General features: G+C 43.3%; 1 protein-coding gene across 5 annotated transcripts in view; it reads left to right on the top strand.

Moving 5' to 3' along the window:
• WDFY3 (WD repeat and FYVE domain containing 3) overlaps window positions 1–22,948 on the top strand; it is a 642,313-nt gene that overhangs the window by 249,705 nt on the left and 369,660 nt on the right. For all 5 annotated transcript variants that reach the window (XM_033914678.1, XM_033914667.1, XM_033914648.1 and 2 more), the window contains exons 8-9: window positions 9,598–9,764; window positions 15,530–15,997. In XM_033914678.1, the coding sequence (XP_033770569.1) occupies window positions 9,598–9,764; window positions 15,530–15,997 (635 nt within the window). The remainder of the gene's footprint in view (window positions 1–9,597; window positions 9,765–15,529; window positions 15,998–22,948) is intronic.

Here is a 22,948-nt window from a genome sequence, read left to right as displayed (position 1 = left end):
TTGGCAGAAGCCGTTTTTACGTTCATGCCCCCCCAGCCCGGGTTCAAGAAGTGCCAGCGGTGTGCACGGCCTATTTCCCTGACAGACCCGCACAACTGGTGCCTTCAGTGTCTGGGTCCGGAACATCAGGCCTCTACCTGCACCCGCTGTGCCACTCTGAAAAAGCGGACTCTCAAAAATCGAGAGATACAGCAGAGACTGCTTTTCGGCACCGACATGTCCGACCCCGCGTCTTCGGCGCCGGTCTCGGTACCTGTTTCGTCGGCACCCACCTCATCGACGCCACGCGATACCGCGTCGACGTCGCAGCATGCAGGTAAGCCGGCTAAGAAGCCTTCCCCGCTGGAACGTCCTCCGGTCTCCATTGCAGAGAGTCCAATCCTGCCGACCGTGAGGCGCCAGCGGAAGCGCTCCGCCCCTATTGAGGTGAGTCCCTCGACATCGGGCTCCTCATCTCCGGGGCGTCGAGCGGCACCGCAGGTACCGCAGAAGAAAAAAGCGGTACCGGTGCCCTCCCTTGATGATCGCATTGCGGCCATCTTGCAGGTGCAGCTGAAGGAACAGCTCAAACAACTCCTTCCAGCTCTCCTGACACCGAGCCCTCCGGTATCGGTCCCCACTGAGCAACCGGTACCGATCGTGGAACAGCCAGTATTGTCACCATCCACTCCTTCGGTACCGGTACGCTTGACCTCATCGGCATCGATGCCTGTCCTTGCACCGGAGCCTAGGTCTCATCACCAATCGGTACAGACATCGGCTCCGGTGCGACCGATAACATCGCCCGGTACCGCGTCGGTGAGGTCGGGTAAGTCGGTACAGAAGTCCCGACACCGAGAACCATCCACCCCTGAGTCTTGGGACCGTGGTCCCCATGTTCGAGACCCTGATCTGTGGGGCGACTCTGAAGAACCTCTTCAGTCAGAAGGGGAGTGTTCATCAGAGGAGGACGAGCCTGTTCTGCAGGATATTTCCTCCAAACCTGATTCCACCTCTTTCTCTTCTTTTTTAAGAGATATGTGTGAATCTCTTTCCATTCCTTTGGAGGCTGAGTCTAAAAAGTCCAAAGCTTTTTTGGACGCTCTTGATTTTGACCAGCCTCCAAAGGAATTTTTGAAACTCCCTTTGCATGACATCCTGAGGGAGACCTTTTACAAGAATCTGGAGACTCCTCTTACCATCCCGGGAGCCCCTCGCAAATTGGATTCCCTTTATAAAGTCATCCCTATTCCTGGTTTTGATAAACCACAGCTCTCACATGAGTCTCTTCTTGTAGAATCCACCCTCAAGAAGTCCTTAGGAGCTAGTGTCTATGCCTCTGTCCCTCCTGGCAGAGAGGGTAAAGCCATGGATAAATTTGGTAAGCGACTTTACCAGAATGCGATGCTTGCTAATCGTTCTGGTAACTATGCTTTTCATTTTTCGTTTTATTTAAAGCATCTCCTTACCACCATGGCTTCCTTTGAGCAGTACCTTCCTGTGGGGAATCGTGAGGCTTTCCATCAGTGCTCTTCAGCTCTTTTCCAGCTCAGGAAATTCATGGTAAGGTCTATATATGACACTTTTGAGCTTACCTCTAGAGCAACAGCCATTTCTGTAGCCATGCGCCGTTTGGCTTGGCTCAGAGTCTCTGAGCTTGATGTTAATCATCAAGACCGGTTGGCTAATGCCCCATGTTTAGGGGATGAGCTGTTCGGAGATTCTATGGACTCAACGACCCAGAAGCTCTCGGCTCATGAAACCCGCTGGGATACCCTTCTTAAGACCAAGAAGAAACCTCCACCTTCACGGCCATTCAGACAGCAAACGGCCTATCAGCGGCGTTTTGTGGCTCGCCCCTTGCAGCCTTCCACTCAGCAACCTAGGAGGCAGCGTCAACAGCAGCGGCAAACACCTAGACCTCAGCAGCAACAACCAGCTAAGCAGCCTCCTCCACAAAAATCGACTCAGCCCTTTTGACTTGATCCTCGAGGGCATAGCCAGCGTTCAACCATCTCCTCTCCTCCCTCAACCGATAGGAGGACGACTGACTTTCTTTCTCAGCCGGTGGGAAGTTATCACTTCGGACCAGTGGGTCCTCAACATCATCCGCCACGGCTACTCTCTCAACTTTCACACCCTTCCGGGCCAAAGTCTACCAAAAGAGTCTGCTTTGCACACTCCTCAATCTGCCCTCCTTTGTCAGGAGGTTCAGTCCCTCCTGCTTCTAAACGCCATAGAGGAAGTTCCTCTGGACCAAAGGGGGCAAGGATTCTACTCCCGGTATTTTCTAGTCCCCAAGAAAACAGGAGACCTCAGACCAATTCTAGATCTGCGAGATCTCAACAAATGTTTGGTCAAAGAAAAATTCAAGATGCTATCTCTAGCTACGCTTTATCCTCTCCTCGATCACAACGACTGGCTATACTCTCTCGATCTCAAAGAGGCCTACACTCACATTCCAATTCATCCGGCCTCCAGACAGTACCTTCGCTTCATGATCAATCACTGTCATTACCAATACAGAGTGCTCCCCTTCGGTCTTGCCTCCTCTCCAAGAGTGTTCACAAAATGTCTGGTAGTGGTGGCAGCATTTCTGCGCTCCCACCACCTTCAGGTTTTTCCCTACCTGGACGATTGGTTAATCAAGGCCATTTCATCTCAGACTGTTCTTCTGGCCACCAACCAGACCATCTTTTTTCTACAACTACTGGGGTTCGAAATCAATATACCCAAGTCTCACCTTCTTCCTACGCGGAGACTTCAATTCATTGGAGCGGTGCTGGACACGGTCCAGATGAGAGCCTTCTTGCCGGACAACCGTCTTCACAACCTCCAATCGCTCTGTCAGCAGGTACTGTCCCAGCACTCCATTTCTGCAAAGCAGATGATGATTCTTTTGGGTCACATGGCCTCCACAGTTCATGTCACACCCCTGGCACGGCTTCACCTGCGCACTCCTCAATGGACCCTGGCTCTCCAGTGGTCTCAAGCGACAGACTCTTGCTCACGACACATATCTGTGACATCGTCTCTTCGTCAGTCTCTACAATGGTGGTTGATATCCTCAAATCTCTCCAGGGGCCTTCTGTTCCATCTGCCTCCTCATCATCTGATCATCACCACCGACGCCTCCCCTTATGCATGGGGAGCTCATCTGAACGAGTTCCAAACTCAGGGCCTTTGGACTCCTCAGGAAAAGAAGCATCACATCAATTTCCTGGAACTCAGGGCAATGTTCTATGCCCTCAAGGCCTTCCAACACCTTCTATTTCCTCAAGTCCTTCTAATTTGCACAGACAACCAGGTGGCTATGTACTACATCAACAAGCAAGGGGGAACGGGCTCTCGCCTCTTATGCCAGGAAGCCCAGAGAATCTGGTCTTGGGCATCCTCGCGCCGCTTATTCCTGAAAGCGATTTATATTCAGGGAGAACAGAACTGCTTAGCGGACAAGCTCAGCAGAGTTCTCCAACCCCACGAATGGACTCTCGACCCATCGACTCTACAGTCCATCTTTGCACAATGGGGCACTCCTCAGGTGGACCTTTTTGCAGCTCCTCACAATCATCAGTTGCCCCAATTCTGCTCCAGACTTTACTCTCCTCACCGTCTGGCAGCGGATGCGTTTCTTCTGGATTGGTCCAATCTGTTCCTTTATGCTTTCCCTCCTCTGCCTCTCATGCTTCGGACCTTGTTCAAACTAAAGAGGGAACGAGCCACCATGATCCTGATTGCACCACGGTGGCCCAGACAGCATTGGTTCTCCCTTCTACTTCAACTCAGTTCCAGGGATCCATTTCTACTTCCACTGTTTCCATCTCTGCTTACACAAGATCAGGAAACCCTCCTCCATCCCAACCTGCAATCGCTACACCTGACAGCTTGGTATCTCTCGGGCTGACTTCAACTGATTCTTTGTTATCTCAGCCTGTTCGCTCCATCCTGGACGCCTCCAGGAAACCAGCCACTCTACAATGTTACCATCAAAAGTGGACGAGGTTTTCTTCTTGGTGTCTCCTACATCATCATGACCCCAGGTCTCTTGCTGTGGAACCTCTATTGGATTATCTGCTTTCTCTGTCTACTTCTGGTCTCAAGTCTACTTCCATCAGAGTTCATCTCAGTGCCATTACGGCTTTTCATGAGCCAGTCCAGGGGAAACTCCTTTCAGCTCATCCCCTGGTCTCCAGATTCATGCGAGGTCTTTTCAATCTGAAACCGCCTCTCAAAGCACCTCCGGTGATCTGGGATCTGAACGTGGTTCTCTCCGCCTTGATGAAGCCTCCATTTGAACCCTTGGCTAATGCCTCTTTCAAGTTTCTCACTTGGAAGGTACTTTTTCTTATTGCTCTCACCTCTGCCAGGAGGGTCAGTGAGCTACATGCACTAGTTTCTGATCCACCTTTCACTGTCTTTCATCACGACAAGGTGGTTCTACGTACACATCCAAAGTTTCTCCCTAAGGTTGTTTCTGAGTTTCATCTCAACCAATCTATTGTCCTACCTGTTTTTTTCCCTAAACCTCACTCTCATTCCGGGGAACAGGCTCTTCATACTTTGGACTGTAAGCGGGCTTTAGCTTACTATTTAGACCGCACTAAGCCCCACAGATCATCTCCCCAACTTTTTTTGTCCTTTGATCCGAATAAATTGGGACGTCCTGTTTCTAAACGTACGCTATCTAATTGGCTTGCTGCGTGCATTTCATTCTGCTATGCTCAGTCCGGACTGACACTGGAAGGTTCTGTCACGGCACATAGAATTAGAGCTATGGCAGCATCTGTAGCTTTCCTCCGTTCCACGCCCATTGAGGAAATCTGCAAAGCTGCTACGTGGTCCTCAGTCCATACTTTTACATCTCATTATTGTCTGGATACTTTCTCCAGACGGGATGGACATTTCGGCCAATCTGTTTTGCAAAATTTGTTTTCCTAATGGCCAACCTTCCCTCCATCCCTCTTTTTGTTAGCTTAGAGGTCACCCATCAGTCAAGAATATGCTGCCTGCTTGTCCTGGGATAAAGCACAGTTACTTACCGTAACAGGTGTTATCCAGGGACAGCAGGCAGATATTCTTGCGTCCCACCCACCTCCCCGGGTTGGCTTCTTAGCTGGCTTATCTTAACTGAGGGACCGCGCGTCGGGGTCAGGCGGGAAGGCACTCGCGCATGCGCGGTGCGGTCTCTAGAACTTTCCAAGTTCTTAGAGTGCAATCACTCTAAAAGTGTCCGTACCGGGGCTCCGTCGGTGCCGTCACCCATCAGTCAAGAATATCTGCCTGCTGTCCCTGGATAACACCTGTTACGGTAAGTAACTGTGCTTTCCTGAAAGTGAATTGGGCTCTGGCAGAAGCTCCTTATACTTCATCGTGCCAAAGAAAGTCTCAGAAGACTGGAGACCCATCCTGAATCTCAAGTCAGTCAATACCTTTCTGTGGATTCTTTACTTTCGCATGGAAACTGTGCATTCAGTCATAATGGCGGTGATTCCAGGAGAATTCCTGGCTCCACTAGATTTGTCAGAGGCTTATCTTACATAATCCTGTCTTCCCAGGACACTGGAAGTACCTGAGATTTCATGTTCTTCAGCAGCATTTCCAGTTCATGGCCCTGCCCTTCAGCTTGGCGACAATTCCCCGCACCTTCACCAAAGTGATGATGGTGATGGCAGCATACCTCCACAGAAAGGGGGTTCTAGTTCACCCATAACATAACATAACTTTATTCTTCTATACTGCCAACAATCGAACAACTTCTAGGCGGTTTACACAGAAGAGAAACTGGACAATCAGCGAAGTGCAAAGTATTGAGAGTAAAAGTACAACATGTTACCTAGAGTATAGACCAGGGGTGCCCACACTTTTTGGGCTTGCGAGCTACTTTTAAAATTACCAAGTCAAAATGATCTACCAACAATAAAATTAAAAAAAAAAAAACACAAAGCACACTGTACGCATAGAAAATGTTAATTATCATTCCTATTCCAGGGTTTTTCAAAGAGGTCAAAGCAGATGACTCTATGCACTGTCACATCACTAACAACCATACAAAAACAGACAAATACCCCCCTCCCTTTTTACTAAACCACGATAGCAGTTTTTAGCGCAGGGAGCTGCGCTGAATGCCCAGCGTGCTCTCGACGCTCATAGGCTCCCTGCGCTAAAAACCTCTATTGCGGTTTAGTAAAAGGGGACCTTAGTGTAAAATATAGACAGCAGATATAAATTCAGACACATTTTGATCACTAAATTTAAAATAAAATCATTTTTCCTACCTTGTCTGGTGATTTCATGAGTCTCTGGTTGCACTTTCTTCTTCTGACTGTGCATCCAATCTTTCTTCCCTTCTTTTAGCCTGTATGCTTCCTCTCCTCCTGACCTCATTCCCCCCCCCCCCCCAACGTTTTCTTCCTCTCTCTCTGCCCTCTCTTTCTTTCTCTCTTCATGCTCCCTTTCTTTTTTTCTGTTTCTCTTCTTTCCTTCTGTCTCCCTGCCTGCCCTCTTTCTCCCTCCCTGCCCTCCCCCAAGCCACTGCCATCGGATAACAGGCCACCGGCCAAGCTCTCCCTGCTTCGGGTCCACCAGCATTCCTCTCCCCGACGTCAATTCTGCCATTGGAGAGGAAGTTCCGCTGGCCAGAACTTCCTCTCCGACGGCAGAATTGACGTCGGGGAGAGGAAGGCTGATCGGCCCAAGATCGACCTATTGGGAGAAATGCTGCCGGGTCCTGCCTTTGAGGAAACAGAAAGTAGGCAGGACTTGGCAGCAAAGAAGAGCAAATCGCAAGCTTAACTGACCTGTCTCCCGCTTTAGCCCGCGAACGGGGCTCTAACATGTGCGCGCCGGCTTCCCTTCTCTCCCTCCCCCCCCCCCCCCGACATAACTTCCGGTTTCAGAGGGAAGAGAAGGGAAGCCGGTACAAGCACACGTTAGCCCCCGGAGCATAAGTTCTTCAAGCTGGAATTTTTTAAAATGTTGAGCAGCGGCGGCAGCAGCAGAATTCAGGAGCGAGCTAGTCAGGAGGGGAAAAAAAGAGAAGGGAAAGGAACCCGCTCTGCGATCGACTGGAGTCGCCTGAGCGAGCGACCTGTCGATCGCGATCGACGTATTGGGCACCTCTGGTATAGACAATATAAAATTATTGTTATGAATAAAACTTCAGTTAAGAAATTAATTTATCAAATAGTACAGTCTTAATCCATTTTCAAAATGCGCTGTAAGATTGCATGGTTCCACTAATATAATTGCCCAATCAGGACTGTTGTTTACTTGCTTGAAATGCTAGCGTCCTATCCACAAAAGACCTGTGTCTACAGCCAATGATCCTAGAATAAGTAAATAAATTGCAATTCCTGGTTATCCTTTTAGGGCTGTATAGCATGAAATGAGATAAAAGAGGTAGGGGCCAATCCCCAAACCAGCTTAAAACAAATACAAGAGAACTTAAATATTACTCATGCTTCTACTGGCAGCCAGTGCAGCATTTGATAGTAAGGACTGACGTGATCATTTTTCCTCAGCCCAAATATCAGACGGACAGCCGTATTCTGCACTATTGTCAGTTTTCTCAAAATTTTCTTTGGTACTCCCAAATAAACAATGCTGCAATAGTCCAGTATAGATAACACTAGTGCTTGCACCAATAATATAAAGGATGGAAGATCAAAATATTTTTTGTTGGTCTTTAGTTTCCATAGTACAAAAAAGCACTTCTTTACCACTAAATTCGTGTGTTCTACCATTGTTAAATGGGAGTCTAAAGTGACTCCTAAAATTTTGATCAATTTTGAAATTGGGTAGTCGTGACCATTTAAATGAAGCAATGGTGCAGTTATTTTATCATTTGGACTTGCTAAAAAGATTTTTATCTTTTCTGTATTTAATTTCAATTTAAAATTCTGGACACTTGGTTGATCAGGGCACATTTCAGACTGGAATGCGAGCAGGCGGTGGAGATGGTAGTGTCTCTTCTACAGGTGGTGCTACAGGACTTGTGGGTAGAAGAAATGCTAGGGGGTAGCACTGCAAGTCCCATCAGCCTCTCTTCCTCCCCAATCCCAATTCATCACCATAATTAACCATTTTCTCCCAGCTCATCTACACTACACTCACACTATGCCTTCCAATCCACCCTGGTCCAATCATCCAGTCAGTGCCCACACTCACTAAACATACAAAAACTCTCCAAACAAGCCCAGTCTCCATTCCCCATGTGATGTGATATGATAGCTTAGCAGATCTCAGCTATCATATCACATGGAAGTCAGAGACACCTGCCTGGAAGCTGCTATAGCTCAATAAGTAAAAGCCCTGTGCTTCTCTTCCAGAGGTCATGAGTTCAAATCCCAACCAGCTCCCCAGCACATATTTAATTGTGGCATTCTACCTTGCAGGTGCACCTTGATGATCTCACAATGAGGTCACCATTATGCAGCTGCAAACCTCCATTTGCAATGAAGTAGAAGCCATCTGTTTTTTTCAGTTTTTAACCTTTTGCAAATGAAGTTATGTATGCAATCTATATATTTTTGTCAGGTGCTTTCTTTGTTTTCAAGAATGAGCTGATTGGAGCACTGTTTAGTCAGAAAAAAAGGGTAGCTGTTTAGCAAGAAAACTAAAGCTGTTTTTCATGTGCTGTGCTTCAGTTAATGGATTTTTTCCTCTAATTAGCAAATAGCATTGCTGTTTGTCCACAAAAATAGAAGGGTTTGCATGCAATATATCTGTTTTGATGTGCCCTGTTTATGTGGTGCCTTATTAAATGTATTTTGAGCTTAAAAAAGCAAAAATAAATCCCAGAGAGCTATTTAGCAGATCGCATTAAGAACGCCCAAAGAGTGCCTAAGTTCCGTCCATAGAACTCGGGTCTATTTGAAGTCCAAACTAAGCTCAAAAGTAGACTTGGTTTTCATTCGCCTACAATATAGGCATCATATGGATGCCCTAGGTTGCTCAGTGTTATGTAAATGAATCAAAGGATGCCCAAATTGAGTCATTACCTAAACCATGCCCATTCCACTATTGAGTTAGGCATGAGTTGTAAACATGGGCGTCCATGAAATTGTGGCTGCGTCTACAAAGTGGCATCTACGTTCTTTGGACACCTTAGTACCAATTATTGCTTAAGACCCTTAATTGGCTCATTAGCTACTTAGATTGGACACCTAAAGCATGTCTAACTTTAGGCATGACTTAGGTGCCCTTTATAGTCAGACACTCTCTTTCTTTGCCATTCAAAAGATCTATGATTCTCATTTTGTCCTTTTATTTGCCGATTCATCTATGATGTCTGGTTATGCTATTCATTTTTGCGAAGGATAGCTGAGGGCTCTCAGTCTATGACATCATTTGCTTTGGTGACATCACTTCCTCCTTAATTGTATTTTTAGACCACATAATTTGAAAAATATACAAGGATGTGAAGACTTTCATGTGTTGTACCTCTACATTGCATAAATTCATATATTTAGAATGGTAACTATTAAATTTACAAACTAAAATATTTGTGAAGTTATACCTCATATTTTCATCTCTCTTATTCTCTGTCACTTTATAAAAATGAGCAAAATCATTTTACTGATATCAATTTACTTGTTTCATCTGTGTTTTATTCTTTAGGTTAGAGCAATCTAAAGAGAATGAATCCAAGGATGCTTTGAAGGATCTGGTGAATTTGATAACTTCATTAACAACCTATGGTGTAAATGAATTAAAACCTGCTGGGGTCACCACAGGAGCACCTTTTTTGTTACCTGGGTTTGTAGTTCCACAGCCTGCAGGAAAAGGTGAGGGACTTTATGTTGCCATCCTCTTACCAAGAAGAGTTTAAAAAATATAACTGATGTTTTTAAAGATTATGAAACTGTAGGCTATATTTTGATCAGCTGAGGTTTTTCCCTTACAAATGAAATTTTGATGATTGATTGTGCACTTTGGCTCATCAGCCAAAGAATGATGCCTTCAGATTTTAGTTGTGCTGAGCTACCAGAAACACACTTCAGAATCTCTTGAAGAACATAATGTATATTTGCAGTAATGCATCAGTAACTCTACTGTTATACTGTATATTTTATATGTGCAATGTTTAAAAGTTTGAAATATGAACTGGTATGTCTTTGACACCAAGAATTTGTAGGGTGTTTATTTTCTATGAGCACATATATACAGTGGTACCTCGGTTTACGAGTGCACCGGTTTGCGAGTGTTTTGCAAGACAAGCAAAACATTTGCAAAATCGGCGCCTCGGAAACCGAGCGCGCCTCAATTTGCGAGTGCCCCCCCCTCCCCCCGTGAACCGGCACCCTCCCCCACTGCTGCTGTGCATTCTCTTGGCTTTTGGCATATAACAAATTGGCCAGTCCAGTTATATGATATTACTGGGTCAATCAGCATCTGTAATGTTTGGATGCTTCAGAGGGCATTAACCTGTGGTGGGCGGTGACATTTACAATGGAATTCAGTACATGAGCCAAACAACAAGAAGGACTCAATGGCACCAACATAGCACCTTCACTCTCATAAAAAAATAAGATGGCTCAGCATCTCCTACCTGTCCTGGGGGCTCCCCAGCCAGTAAGATTTTCAAGATATTCACAATGAATAAAGATCCTCATGCACTGCTTCCACTTCATGGAAACCTGTTTCATGAATATTTATTGTGGATATTCTGAGAGGCTTGGTGGGTTAAACCTAACATCTCCCACTCTAATAAAACACAAGAGGAGCTTGGTGGCCTTGGCATCATTCCTATCTCCAGTGGAGATAGTGAGATTTAATGACCCCAACAAAGCCATCATCAAGTTTGCTTCCAAATCTTCCTTTCCCCTGTAAACAGTTTATTTTTCTTCCTGTCTCTCTTGTCCCTTGTTCCCCCACTCATTTTTCATTCTTTCACCCATTCTCCCCTGCCCCTTATCCTCCTGTCCATTTAAACTTTTCCCACTCTCACTCCCTCTACTTTTTTCTTCCTCCTGTTGCCATACTCTCTCTTCCTAACTTAACTCCACCCCACATTCTCTGTCCTTTATCCTCTAGGATTTAGCACCTCCTGCACCTACACAATGTTTTTGAAGTCATTCTAGCCATGATCACTACAAACGAACAGTGAAAGAAAAAAAAATGAGATTGATGCAGCCCCAACGTATAACAGCCCCAGAGAAATAAAAAGTGGAGTTCAGAGGCTAAAATATCTTGCTTCTCATCCCTGCTGTCACAGCAAGGAGGTCTTGATGGCCCTAATATATCACCTTTCACCCCCCAGTGAAAACAGCAAGAAGGGTTGATTGTACTATCACATCATCTCTCAGTTGGAGCTGATAGGTTAGGACTACCAAACCCTCTTGTTTTTCTTAGGCTGGGGAGAAATAGCAAGAAGGGCTCAGTGGCTCCAGCTTATCAACTCCCTCTCCCACCCTCAAAGAAACCACAAGAGCTGCCTTCTCTATTGTGTTCCCTTGTTTCCCCAAACTTCCTTTGCTCCTCACCTTTATTCTGTCTCCCCTTCTGCCTTTACCCTCTTTTGACCTTTTGCTACTCCCTTTTGTCCCCTACCTCTTCCTGTCCTCACCATCCGAATCCACTTTCTTGTTGCCCCCAACTTGCCTTCTATGTTTTCTCTCCTCTATACCACATCCTTTCTGTCCTAGTCAGTCCTCAACATCTCTTCTCTTCTCTCCTTTCCCCTACTCCCTCTCTATATCATCCCATCCCCCCCAAAGAGTAGAAAGAAAAGAGAAAAGTGAATTATTTGGCTCTCTGTACTTGTCCTACCATCCCTTCTTTCTTGTTGCCCCCAACACTCCCTAGTTATCTCAATATGAATAAACCCAACAGTGTGGGTGGGGAGTAACTTTTTCTGCCCTTTGTATCACTACCAACCTCTGTCTCTATTCCCATCCTCTTCTGAATTTGCCACAGTAAAAAAGGCTTCAGCTACGGCTAGAAGGCTTTTTTTTTTTTTTGCTTAATGTCAGCTCTGTGCGCAAGCTCCAGGCACAGTTCCTCCCCTTTTCACCGCGGTACTCTGCACAAATAGCATGCATATAATCTGCATGTTATTTGAGCTGAGAATCGCTCATAAAATGAAACTCGCTTCCAACCTGGTGCTTTCCACTGGGTTGCTAGAGCTTTGTTTATCCAGCCTGAAGTTCCCATTCTCTTCTTATGTCCCCATCCTCTCCCTCATTTCAAATACTGTCCTCAATAGAAATAAAGCAATTTTTTCTTAACAAAATGGCCCAGAGCCAAACCATTGGCAGCCAGCTTCTCTGGAGGAACCATGATACATGCAATCAGGGCCCTGCTCTCAGCAGCTGATCAGCTGAACTGATGGTGCTAGAGCTCCTGACATGGAGGGAAAACAAGGCAGGGTAGACAGCAGTGCTCATCAAGATGCTCCAAGACACCACACTCACCAGCTACAGCAGGCTGCTCGGCACGAGGAGCTAAGGAGACAGGCCTACTCCTTTGCACCTGCTCAACCAATCTGCTGCCTACTGTAAAAGGAACCGGACTGCATCACGGAAAAGATAAACAACAAAAATAGAAAGGATTTAAAAATAAAAAATAAAGCATGATTGTAGGGCTGAGGATTCACTGAATCTCCTAAAGGCCCTGACGGCACACCACTGACTCTATCAGTACTGCTAGAAGAGACTGTGACTGTAATGTAGCAGCAAATACACACAATGAGATGACAGGATCTGACCACCCTGCTGACTTTCGTTAGTGGTGTTGAAATGTAAACCAATAATGGTCATTGCAGTTTGGGGCTCCTTTTACTAAGCCATGTTAGGGCCTTAACGTGTGATATAACGCACGCTAAATTGCCATGCGTGCTAGACCTTAATGCCAGCATTGAGCTGGCATTTTTCTAGAAGCGTACCGTGCGGTAATTTTGTGCGTGCGCTAAAAACGCTAGCGCACCTTAGTAAAGGAGCCCTTAGTGTAGCAGGACTTTAATTCTTCAAATTATTGTCCTTGATAGTGAGGATTAAGTCAAATGATTGTGGGCCTTGTGTCCTTGTACTGTTGGATTTCTGTACACTCTGTGTTGCAATCGCTAATAAAAATATTATTAAAAAAAAACATTTGTTATTAGACCAAGCTTGTCTGCGTAGGCAAAGTAAAGAACACTTTTCCATCTGTCCTCAACTAGACATGCAGGGGCTGAAATAAAAATATCAGCTCACACTGAAATATCACTTTTAGTATTTGCATTCAGTAGTTCAGATGCTAATTTAAGCACAAAACAAACTCTGAAATTAGAAGCAGGTATCGTTTTATTTTTGTCAGCACTTCCATAGAAAGTTAATTCACAGTTATTTGATACTTTGGGCTCCGTTTACAAAGCCACGCTAGCAGTTTTATCGCACGCACCGGATTAGTGAGCGCTATAGCGCACGCTAGCCGGAAATCTACCGCCTCCTCAAAAGGAGGCGGTAGCGGCTAGCGTGCGCGGCAAGTTACCGCACGCTATTCCGCGCGTTAAGGCCCTAGTGCGGCTTTGTAAAAGGATCCCTTTGTTTCTAATATAAGAACGTAAGATGATGTGTTAAACTGGGTTGGATCAATGGGCCATAGAGACAACTCTCTGTCTCTGACAGTGACCAACATGGATCACTTAGAATTACTCAGCAGATATTCAAGGAGAAATCCATGTCCTGTTGCTCTGTCTCAGAAATGGCGATCCCCATGGCTGTCTGGCTAATAGTTGCTAATCGTCCTGCCCTCCAGATGTTGGTTCAAACTATTTCCTCTTTTTTTATTTTAATTTAGCAAGATCTTTTATTGAAAAATACTGCTGATGCACAGCTAATACTGTCCAATCAAGCATAGAGAGGTGAGAATAAACAGCAGTACAAAACCAGAGCAAAGTATAGTCCTAACCCATCCCAATAGCTTTCCCCCCCAAAGTCTTCCTTTAATCCACTCACCCCCACCCCACACAAAACTCATGAAGGAAAATAAAGAGTCCAAACTGAGTGTCTGGCCACACCTTGTAAATTCTATAAATGACGCTCAAATTTAGGTGCTTGGAAAATCAGTGTTAAGTGTTCTTGTGTAAAGGTTGCTCTTGGCTAAGTGCCCTTTGTAGAACAGCACTTAGAATGTATTACTGCGTCCAATTTTGAGCCCACGGACTTATGCCTACCGAAAAGTAGTGTAAATCCTGGCATGCAAGCTGGGATCATAACCCTAGTATTCTATTGCACTGTGGCTAAATATTGTGAATGCCCCTCCCATGGCCTTGCCCCCTTTTGGGCTGCACCTAAGACACTTTGGGCACACAGCATTATAGAATAGTTCATACGTTGATGCAGGCATATTTGTAAATTAGTGTTTATTAAATGCAGATTAACTCTAACCAATAATTGGTTGTTAGCACCTAATTAACTTACTGTATATACACAAACATAAACCAAGATTTTTGGGCCCAAAAATGGCCCAGAAATGGGGATTTTGGTTTATAGTCGAGTCAGCACTCACCCCGCTCCCTTCCTGGATATGTTGCAGGCCTCCCCTGGGCCTGCTGTAAGCCCTGGTGGTCCAGTGGTGAACCGGGACAGGAGGGATCCCTCCCACCTCTTGTCCTAGCTGATTCTGAAACATCACACCTCCCTCCCACTTCCCAGACCTCTAGAAAACCTACCTTGAAAGCCCTGGTTGGTCCAGTGGTGAACCGGAGCAGGGACGATCTTCCGATGCTCCTGTGCCGTGTAGAGCTAACATCTAAAATGGCTGCTGCGAGTTCTCACAACAACCTTACGAGATCACAGGAACTCATGAAGTTGATATGAGAACCCGTGGCAGCCATCTTAGATAATGGCTCTGCATAGGGCAGGAGTGTAGGAAGATTGCTCTTGCCCCGTTTCATCGCTGGACCACCAGGGCTTTCAAGTTAGGTTTTCTAGTGGCATCAGGGGACAGGGTACAGAACCTGGAAGGGGAGGGGAGGGAGGGAGGGAGAGGTGCTGGTTGCAGAGACGAGCAGGGAGGGAGGGGTGTGGTTGGGTGCGGAATCTGGCAAGGCATGGCACTTGAGTATAAATCCTCAACTTGTATTCGAATTAACCTTTTCCCCCCTTTTTTTAGGAAAAAATGATTACCTCAGTTTATATTCAAGTATATACAGTAATTAGTTTATTTGCACATTGGGCTCTCTGCCTAAATTTGGATGCCCAATTGTGGATTACCTATGTATAATCAGGGGAATGATCTTTATCTGCCATCATATTTCTCTGTTACTAGATTCTTGTCCTTCAGATATTTAATTCCATTTGTTAGACTCCTATAAATTCTTAATTCATAAATGGCAAAACACAGAAAAATAAAATAGCAAATTATATAAAAATTACATAAACATAGAAGAAAACATACAGTAGGTGCATAATAAAAGTATAAGAAATAAACTATATTTATTGTGGTTATGTTTTGTGAAGATGGATTAAGCCAAGTCATTCCTTTCTTTCTGTGTTTAAATGCTTCTGTGATTCCCCTGTCATTAGATATGTCTAACTGATGCGGTTGCTGTTTCTTGTGCCTGTTTCAGGTCACAGTATGAAGAATATCCAAGCCTTCTCTGTCCTCCAGAATGCATTTCTGAAAGCAAAATCCAGCTACCTTGCACGGATCGTCCTTGATGCTATCACAAATATTTATGTAGCAGACAATGCAAACTACTTCATTTTGGAATCACAGCACACATTATCTCAGTTTGCTGAGAAGATTTCCAAGTTGCCTGAGGTGCAGGCTAAGTATTTTGAGATGCTTGAATTTATTGTTTTCAGCTTGAACTACATCCCTTGTAAGGAACTGATCAGTGTCAGTATCCTTCTGAAATCTAGCACTTCATACCAATGCAGCATCATTGCAACAAAAACACTACTCAAGTTTACCCGGCATGACCCCATCTTTAAAGATGTATTCAGGGAAGTGGGGCTACTGGAGGTGATGGTGAACCTTTTGCACAAATATGCAGCCCTGTTAAAAGATCCTACACAGACAACGAATGAGCAAGGTATGAGCATTGCTTATCTGACTTATGTGCTTTATTTTTGTGAAATCCTGCCTTGGAAGATTATTGCTTGAGTATCCTCTTTATGGAAGGCTCTCATAATGTGATATTAGGTTTAACGCATATTAATGTAAACCCAATTATGTATTGACTAAAACAATAATTTTTTAACAAGGTACTTAGATTGAAAAGGCAAGGAGATGCCTTTTTTGTTTGATATCTTTATAAAATATGGGCACAAATACAACAGAAATGAAGCTGTGGCCTTTACACCTACTCAAAAGCTGGTGTAAATGTCAGTCTGTGAAATATACACACAGATCATGACGTTGCTATCTTACACACAAAAAAAACAACCCAAATATGTAAGTATATACTCTAAAGCCACATAAAAGTACTATATGTGTGTTGTTAACTTTTTACATACAGATATACTAGAGGCTGCCTGAAATTTAAGTTACAGTGACTGGCTCAGAATATTTTTTTTCTGCCTGGTTTTGGTTTTGGAAAAGCCTATGGCCATGATTTCAGTTTCGACAGAAACTAACACTATGTTTTTGGTGGAAGCTGAAAATTTGTGTGTTGTCCTATTTGTCTCCCTCCCTCCCATTTCCCTCCAAAACAGCAGTTGCCTTTCCTGCCTGCCCCTCTGCAGGTTCCCGTCTCAGGCTTATTTTACAATCCCTGGCAGTCTAGGATATAGTCAAGGCGGAGTGATTTCCAGTCACTCCTGCTCATGCTGAATGGTTGTCATGACCTCTAGTGGCAATCTTGCAAGGCTGTTGCAAGAGATCACAACATCCATTTTGAGAATAGAGCTGACATAGGCAAGAGCAACTGAGGGTCACTTGTGCTCTGACTAGACCACAAGAGATTGTAAGGTAGGCGGGGTGGGGGCACTACTCTTCTTTGTGTGTGTATGCATTGCAAGTAATGGAGTTATGGTAGAGTTCTCCGAATAAATGCTTTTTATATAAAGTTTAGCAGAAATTTAAATAAATAAATTTGGAATGATAAACTCCTTAGGAACTAGCCTCTCTGTGGAGATATGACTTCAGCTGACACTTTGCAAAGTCAGCCATTTTAAAAACACTGCGGCTTTTAGTTTGTTTTCATTAGCTGAGGTCCATGTATTCAGAGGCTAATTTGATTGGAGGTAAAATATGGTCTTTAATTATTTAAATTATTATATATATTCTGGCTTGGCTACTATTTGGATGATTCTAAAGAATTTCCAGGCTCTGTTGGATAAAGTAACATAGTAAATGATAGCAGATAAAGACCTGAATGGTTCATCCAGTCTGCCCATAGATTCATGATTAGATTAAATTAAATTGTCTCTTTACTTTGATATTTCTGGGCCATAGTCTGTAAAGTCAACCTGATACTGTCCTTAGGTTCCAGCTACTGGAGGTGCCGTTGAAGCTCACTCCAGCCTATCCAATGTTCAGGTCAGGCTGGAAGACTTGAACATCGGGGCCAAAAGAATTGCCAGAATGGATTCTCTCTCCCATGACTGGGCTAGAGACTCCGTTCTGTGAATTCAAATAACAGACATGCGGAAAAGCCATGTAATAATAAAATAGGTTTTATTAATAGTTCTCCTATGTCTGGGGAGAGCCAATACAATTTCAGTGCTCTCCAAAGAAGAAAGCAAGGACAAACCCTATGTGACATCATTTATAGTAATTATAATGCTTTAGAATACAATGGCACAGTTGATCACATGACTTCCTTGCCAAGAATACTTTACGTCAATGTTACATTTAAATCCTTAATTTTAATGTTGTCCATTCTAATGTTATGTTTTTAAACCCAGCAGGTGGCAGAGTTTCACTTTTTTCTTCTAAATCACTTTTGATCTCTGACCTTTTCAGACACCAATCATGTCAGTAAAAGGCCTGCATCTTGCAGACACATCCTAACTTCTGTATGACCTCACAATTAGCATTGTATGTTCTAATCTATAAGGAACAGATTCTCTCTGTAAAAACCCGAAGTTTCCTGCTCCTTGATGTATATGAACAATGGTACATAAATTTGCCTATGTCTTAAGAGTCACAAAGTTAAACTTCTGAACTTCCTCAGCACAGCTAAAGTGCAAATACAGAAATCTAGACATGCCAGTCTGTAAGCAGAGGACTTTTACAATTATTTTAATCTTTAATTACAAGGTCTCAGGCTTTTCACTAGATCTCATTTTAATTCCCTAAACTTTAATATATTCACTTAATTTTGATTCATTCACAATCTCAGTTTTCATATCATCTGTGACACCTATCACACCTGTAAATTTCAGGAAATCTTCAACACCAACCATCTCATTGTTTTCAGGACATAGGGCTCCTTTTACTAAGGTGTGCTAGCGTTTTTAGTGCGCGCTAAGCCCGTGCTACGTGCCAAAAACTAATGCCAGCTCAGTGTGCTCTGCTAAAACCACTAGCGCAGCTTAGTAAAAGGAGCCCATAGACTGTAAAGTTACTGGAGTTCCCATCAAAGCCCTCTCCAGCCCATTCTAAACCGAATTGCCATATACAGGACACAGACCGTTCAAGTCTGCCCAGTAGCAGCTATAGTTATTCAGTTTATAGCATTCATTTTCTAATTAGAGATCCTCTGTGTTTAGCCCATGCTTTTTTGAAATTCGTCACCGTTTTCCTCTCCCGAGTAATTGATCACTGTTGAGAATCCTGTTCTTTAGAGCGCAGAGAAACAAGGCATTTGCCATTGAATAGGTGAGACATAACCCTTGAACAGTGCACAGCTCAAAGTGGCTATAACTTAATTTTATTATTCCTGGCAGTTCTGATGGACAAAAACCACTGTGTGATATTTCACACCTATTCTTCCTTACTATGTAACCGATCTGTGATGTTACAGTTTCTATAAATCCTCAATAGCAAAGTGTTTATGAATGCTTTGTCTGGATCTTACAATAGTTCTTGGATGCTGCATTGCTCAGCTTTTAGATATGCTGTGGAAAGAATGATTGCTTGTCTCCTCTGCATCTTGGTTCCCTGTCATAAAGTACCCTGGATTAGTGGTGGATTTACACTGCTGCTGACATAGCTGGAGACCTAGTATTTCAACAGATCTATTGTGCTGTCACATGTTCAATTTATTTTATGTAACTTGCATATTTCCTAATTAGTTTGCTCTTTATAATTTTGTTCAGCACCTCATCTTTACTGTCCAACATATATATGTTATGTTTTCTCTTAATAACCACCTTTTTTAAAAAAAAGAAAAATATAAATAATCCAGATGAACAATAAAATAGTACATACCCCAGTCATTCCTCAAGCATTGACCAATATTTTATAACTAATATCAAAGGACAATGTCTCAACTTCTTATCGATTTTTTATCAATTTTTTCTGGGGCTTCAGACATGCCATTCGGTCGCCCGTTTTTACCAGCGACACAAAACTCTTAGTGGCTATGGCTGTGGCTTCTTCATTTGCCCACTCTATAAAAGTTTTAATGTTTTTTATATATATTTTTTTGTATATTTTTTATCTTATTTTTCTTATATAAAGTGCATAGTGCTCTCATAAATACTTGTGGATAAATAACTTATCTTAAAAGATGTTATTTCCTTTGTAGGATCGGGTCAGGGACCTGTCACATCGACATGTTTCGCCGTGAGGCTTTTTCAAGATTAAGTCCCCTATGTAAATAAGAGAAGACAATGTAACTCCTGTCCCCATAATTCTTTCAATAACAGTCATATTAGTATTCAAGGGAACCATATAATATGTATGAAAATCATATGCTCACCCTTTTTTTTCCAATTTTAACAGACCATCCCGATATCTGAATTTTCTGATCTAACAAAGATGGCCGCGGCGTCTTTTTTCCTGATATAAGTACCTCCCCCACATTATGACGTCAGTTTTTTTAAATAGCAAATCAGGGACACCCTTTACAGTAAAGTGCTCCACTCCACTTCTTGGTTTAAACCCCCTGGCTCCACCGTATCTAACCTGTAAATCCATTTCTGTTCCAGCCAATTTAACCTCTGTTTGTAGTTTCCACCCTCCCACCCTTCTTTTATGTGTGCTATGATCCGCCATCTTATATCAGTAACATCGTGATCGTGGGTTACTCAATGTTGAACTAGAGGGGCCTCCATTACTCCATTCATTATCCTGGACTTATGTTCATTAAGTCTGATGTTCATCTGACGGCTTGTTCTGCCCACGTATATTAGGTCACATGGGCATAAAATAATATATACAACATTATGTGTCTTACATGTGGTAGCGGTACTGGCTATGATGTTAATTTCCTTATATGGATGCCGCCAGTCCAGTCCTTTATATAAGAAAAATAAGATAAAAAATATACAAAAATATATACCGTATTTGCCGGCGTATAAGACGACTTTTCAGTACCTTAAAATCCTCCCCAAAGTCGGGGGTCGTCTTATACGCCGGGTACTGTTTACATGCCCTTACTTTACATTAGAGAGCTGCACGGGGAAGCCCCTAGGGTCGCGGGGACCCATGGGGACGCCCCCTAGGGTCGCGGGGATCCCATGGGGATGCCTCCGAGGGTCGCGGGGCTCCTGCGGGGCTGGATGCTCAGTCTTCTGGATGTACGCGGCTCTTCTTCTCCCTACCTTCTCTGCTTGCAGCACAGAGCCGAACGGAAGTCTTCCCGACGTCGGAGGGGAGGGAGGGCTTAAACAAAGCTTAAACAAAGCCCTCCCTCCCTCCGACGTCAGCGCTGACGTCGGGAAGACTTCCGTTCGGCTCTGTGCTGCAGGCAGGGCAGATAAGGAGAAGGAGAGTAGCCTCGCGGTTCGAGTGGCTACCAAGAGAGAGGGGCGGCCGCCCCGCCCCGGTTGCAGCACAGCCGGCCAGGTTCCCTTACTTTTGTGGCACTTCCCCGACCGACCGATAACAGCCCGGGTCCGACAATCCTCCCTGCCCTGTAGCCGCGAATCTAAATTACCTTCTTACAGCAGCTGTAAGAAGGTAATTTAGATTCGCGGTTAAGGGCAGGGAGGTTTGTCGGACCGGGGCTGTTGTCGGTCGGTCGGGGAAGTGCCACAAAAGTAAGGGGACCTGGCCGGCTGTGCTGCACTCGGGGCGGTAGAGAAGGTGTGCGGAAGAAGGGGTAGTCTTATACGGCGAGTATATAACAAAACTCTATATTTTAACTAAAAGTTGGGGGGTCGTCTTATACGCCCAGTCATCTTATACGCCGGCAAATACGGTATATAAAAAACGTTAAAAACTTTTATAGAGTGGGCAAATGAAGAAGCCACAGCCATAGCCACTAAGAGTTTTGTATTGCTGGTAAAAACGGGCGACCAAATGGCATGTCTGAAGCCCCAGAAAAAATTGATAAAAAATCGATAAGAAGTTGAGACATTGTCCTTTGATATTAGCAATAAAATAGTAAGGCATGCATGTAAAAAAATCAAAAACAAAAAGTGCAGCACATTTATAAAAAATGAATTAAAATTACAGCACATTTATTTAAAAAAACTATAATCTATTTCTTGATTTAGACCTGCTGGATAAATGGTGTCAAAATAAAAAAATTAGGCGTTATTCCTTACGTAAAAGTATATAGTCAATATTACCACACCTCCAAGATTCTTTAATTTCAGCGAATACAAAAAAACCTCAAATCATCAAATGAATGATCCAGAGATACACAACGTTTAACTAAGAGTGCATTAAGATTTTTCCTTCTAATATTACTTCAAGGTTTGATGATTCTAGCTTTAATTTTCCTGATAATTTTTCTAATATACAGTAATGCACATGGACAAATGATTATGCATATTATATTCTGAGTTTCACAATGGGAAAGGTGTCTTAAATATATTTCCTTTTTGTTCGTGGATGTATAACTTCTGTAATACTTAAAGATACCGCACAAACTGAACACTTCACAAGGATAATGACCAATTGTGTTTTATATTCTTTGTTGTGTTGATGGTAGTGTGGAAGGGGCAACTATTTCTTTAATATTTCTATCTCTGGAGTTTGCTGCTATCAGCCTTTTATTTTGGAAATAAGGTTTTGTTTCCAAAATATGCCAGTTTCTTTAGAATTCTTGTAATGTCATGAGAGAATGCTGAAAATTTCAAAGTACAAACAATGTCAGGAACAGGACGTGCCTTATTCATTTGCAATAATTGTGTTCTGTCAGCTGTCTTGCTCCCTCTTTTACAAAGCCACACAGCAAAAGCCCTGAAGCCCTTTAAATGTCTATGGGCTTCGGGGAAGTTACCATAGTGGCAGCCACTAGAACAGCTTTATAAAAGGGAGGTGGGAGGCTTTTTGCATTTCTCTATGAATGCAACTTTCTGGATAACCTCTATCACCAAATTTGTTTGCCATAGTTCATGCTTGTTTATCAAATTTATCCATAGTACGACAAAGGGCTCCTTTTAATAAGGTGCGCTAGCGTTTTTAGCATGCGCTAAATGAAAAATACTAACGCAAGCTCTATGGAGGCATTAGCGTTTAGCGCGCGTGGCATTGTACCGTGCACTAAAACCGCTAACGCATCTTAGTAAAAGGAGCCCAAAGTCTTCTTAGCCTTAGGAATTGTGAAAAAGATAAATTTTCTTTCAAACGCCTTTAATGATAACTTTCAAATTGTAAAAATTGATTCTTGTCTGTTGGCTTCCTATAAATAGTGGTTGAAAAATAATAATCTTCTTTCATGATCAATATATCAAGAAAAGCACTTTGCTTGTAATCAAAACTCATTGTGAACCTCAGATTGCAATCCTGAGCATTAATCCATTGATATAATTCATCTAAATGGATGATACTTCCTTTCCATAATAAAAAAATATCATCTATATAAAATTTCCATCTATAGAAAAATATCATCTATAATAGAAAAATAATCATCTATATATAAATATATCATCTATAATAGAAAAATATAATCTACAGTGTTCTCCCCAGCGCTTTTCAGCCG

Source organism: Geotrypetes seraphini, chromosome 1, assembly GCF_902459505.1.
Source record: "Geotrypetes seraphini chromosome 1, aGeoSer1.1, whole genome shotgun sequence".
In the NCBI taxonomy this organism is placed as follows: domain Eukaryota; kingdom Metazoa; phylum Chordata; class Amphibia; order Gymnophiona; family Dermophiidae; genus Geotrypetes; species Geotrypetes seraphini.
This window is presented reverse-complemented; position numbering and strand designations above follow the sequence as displayed.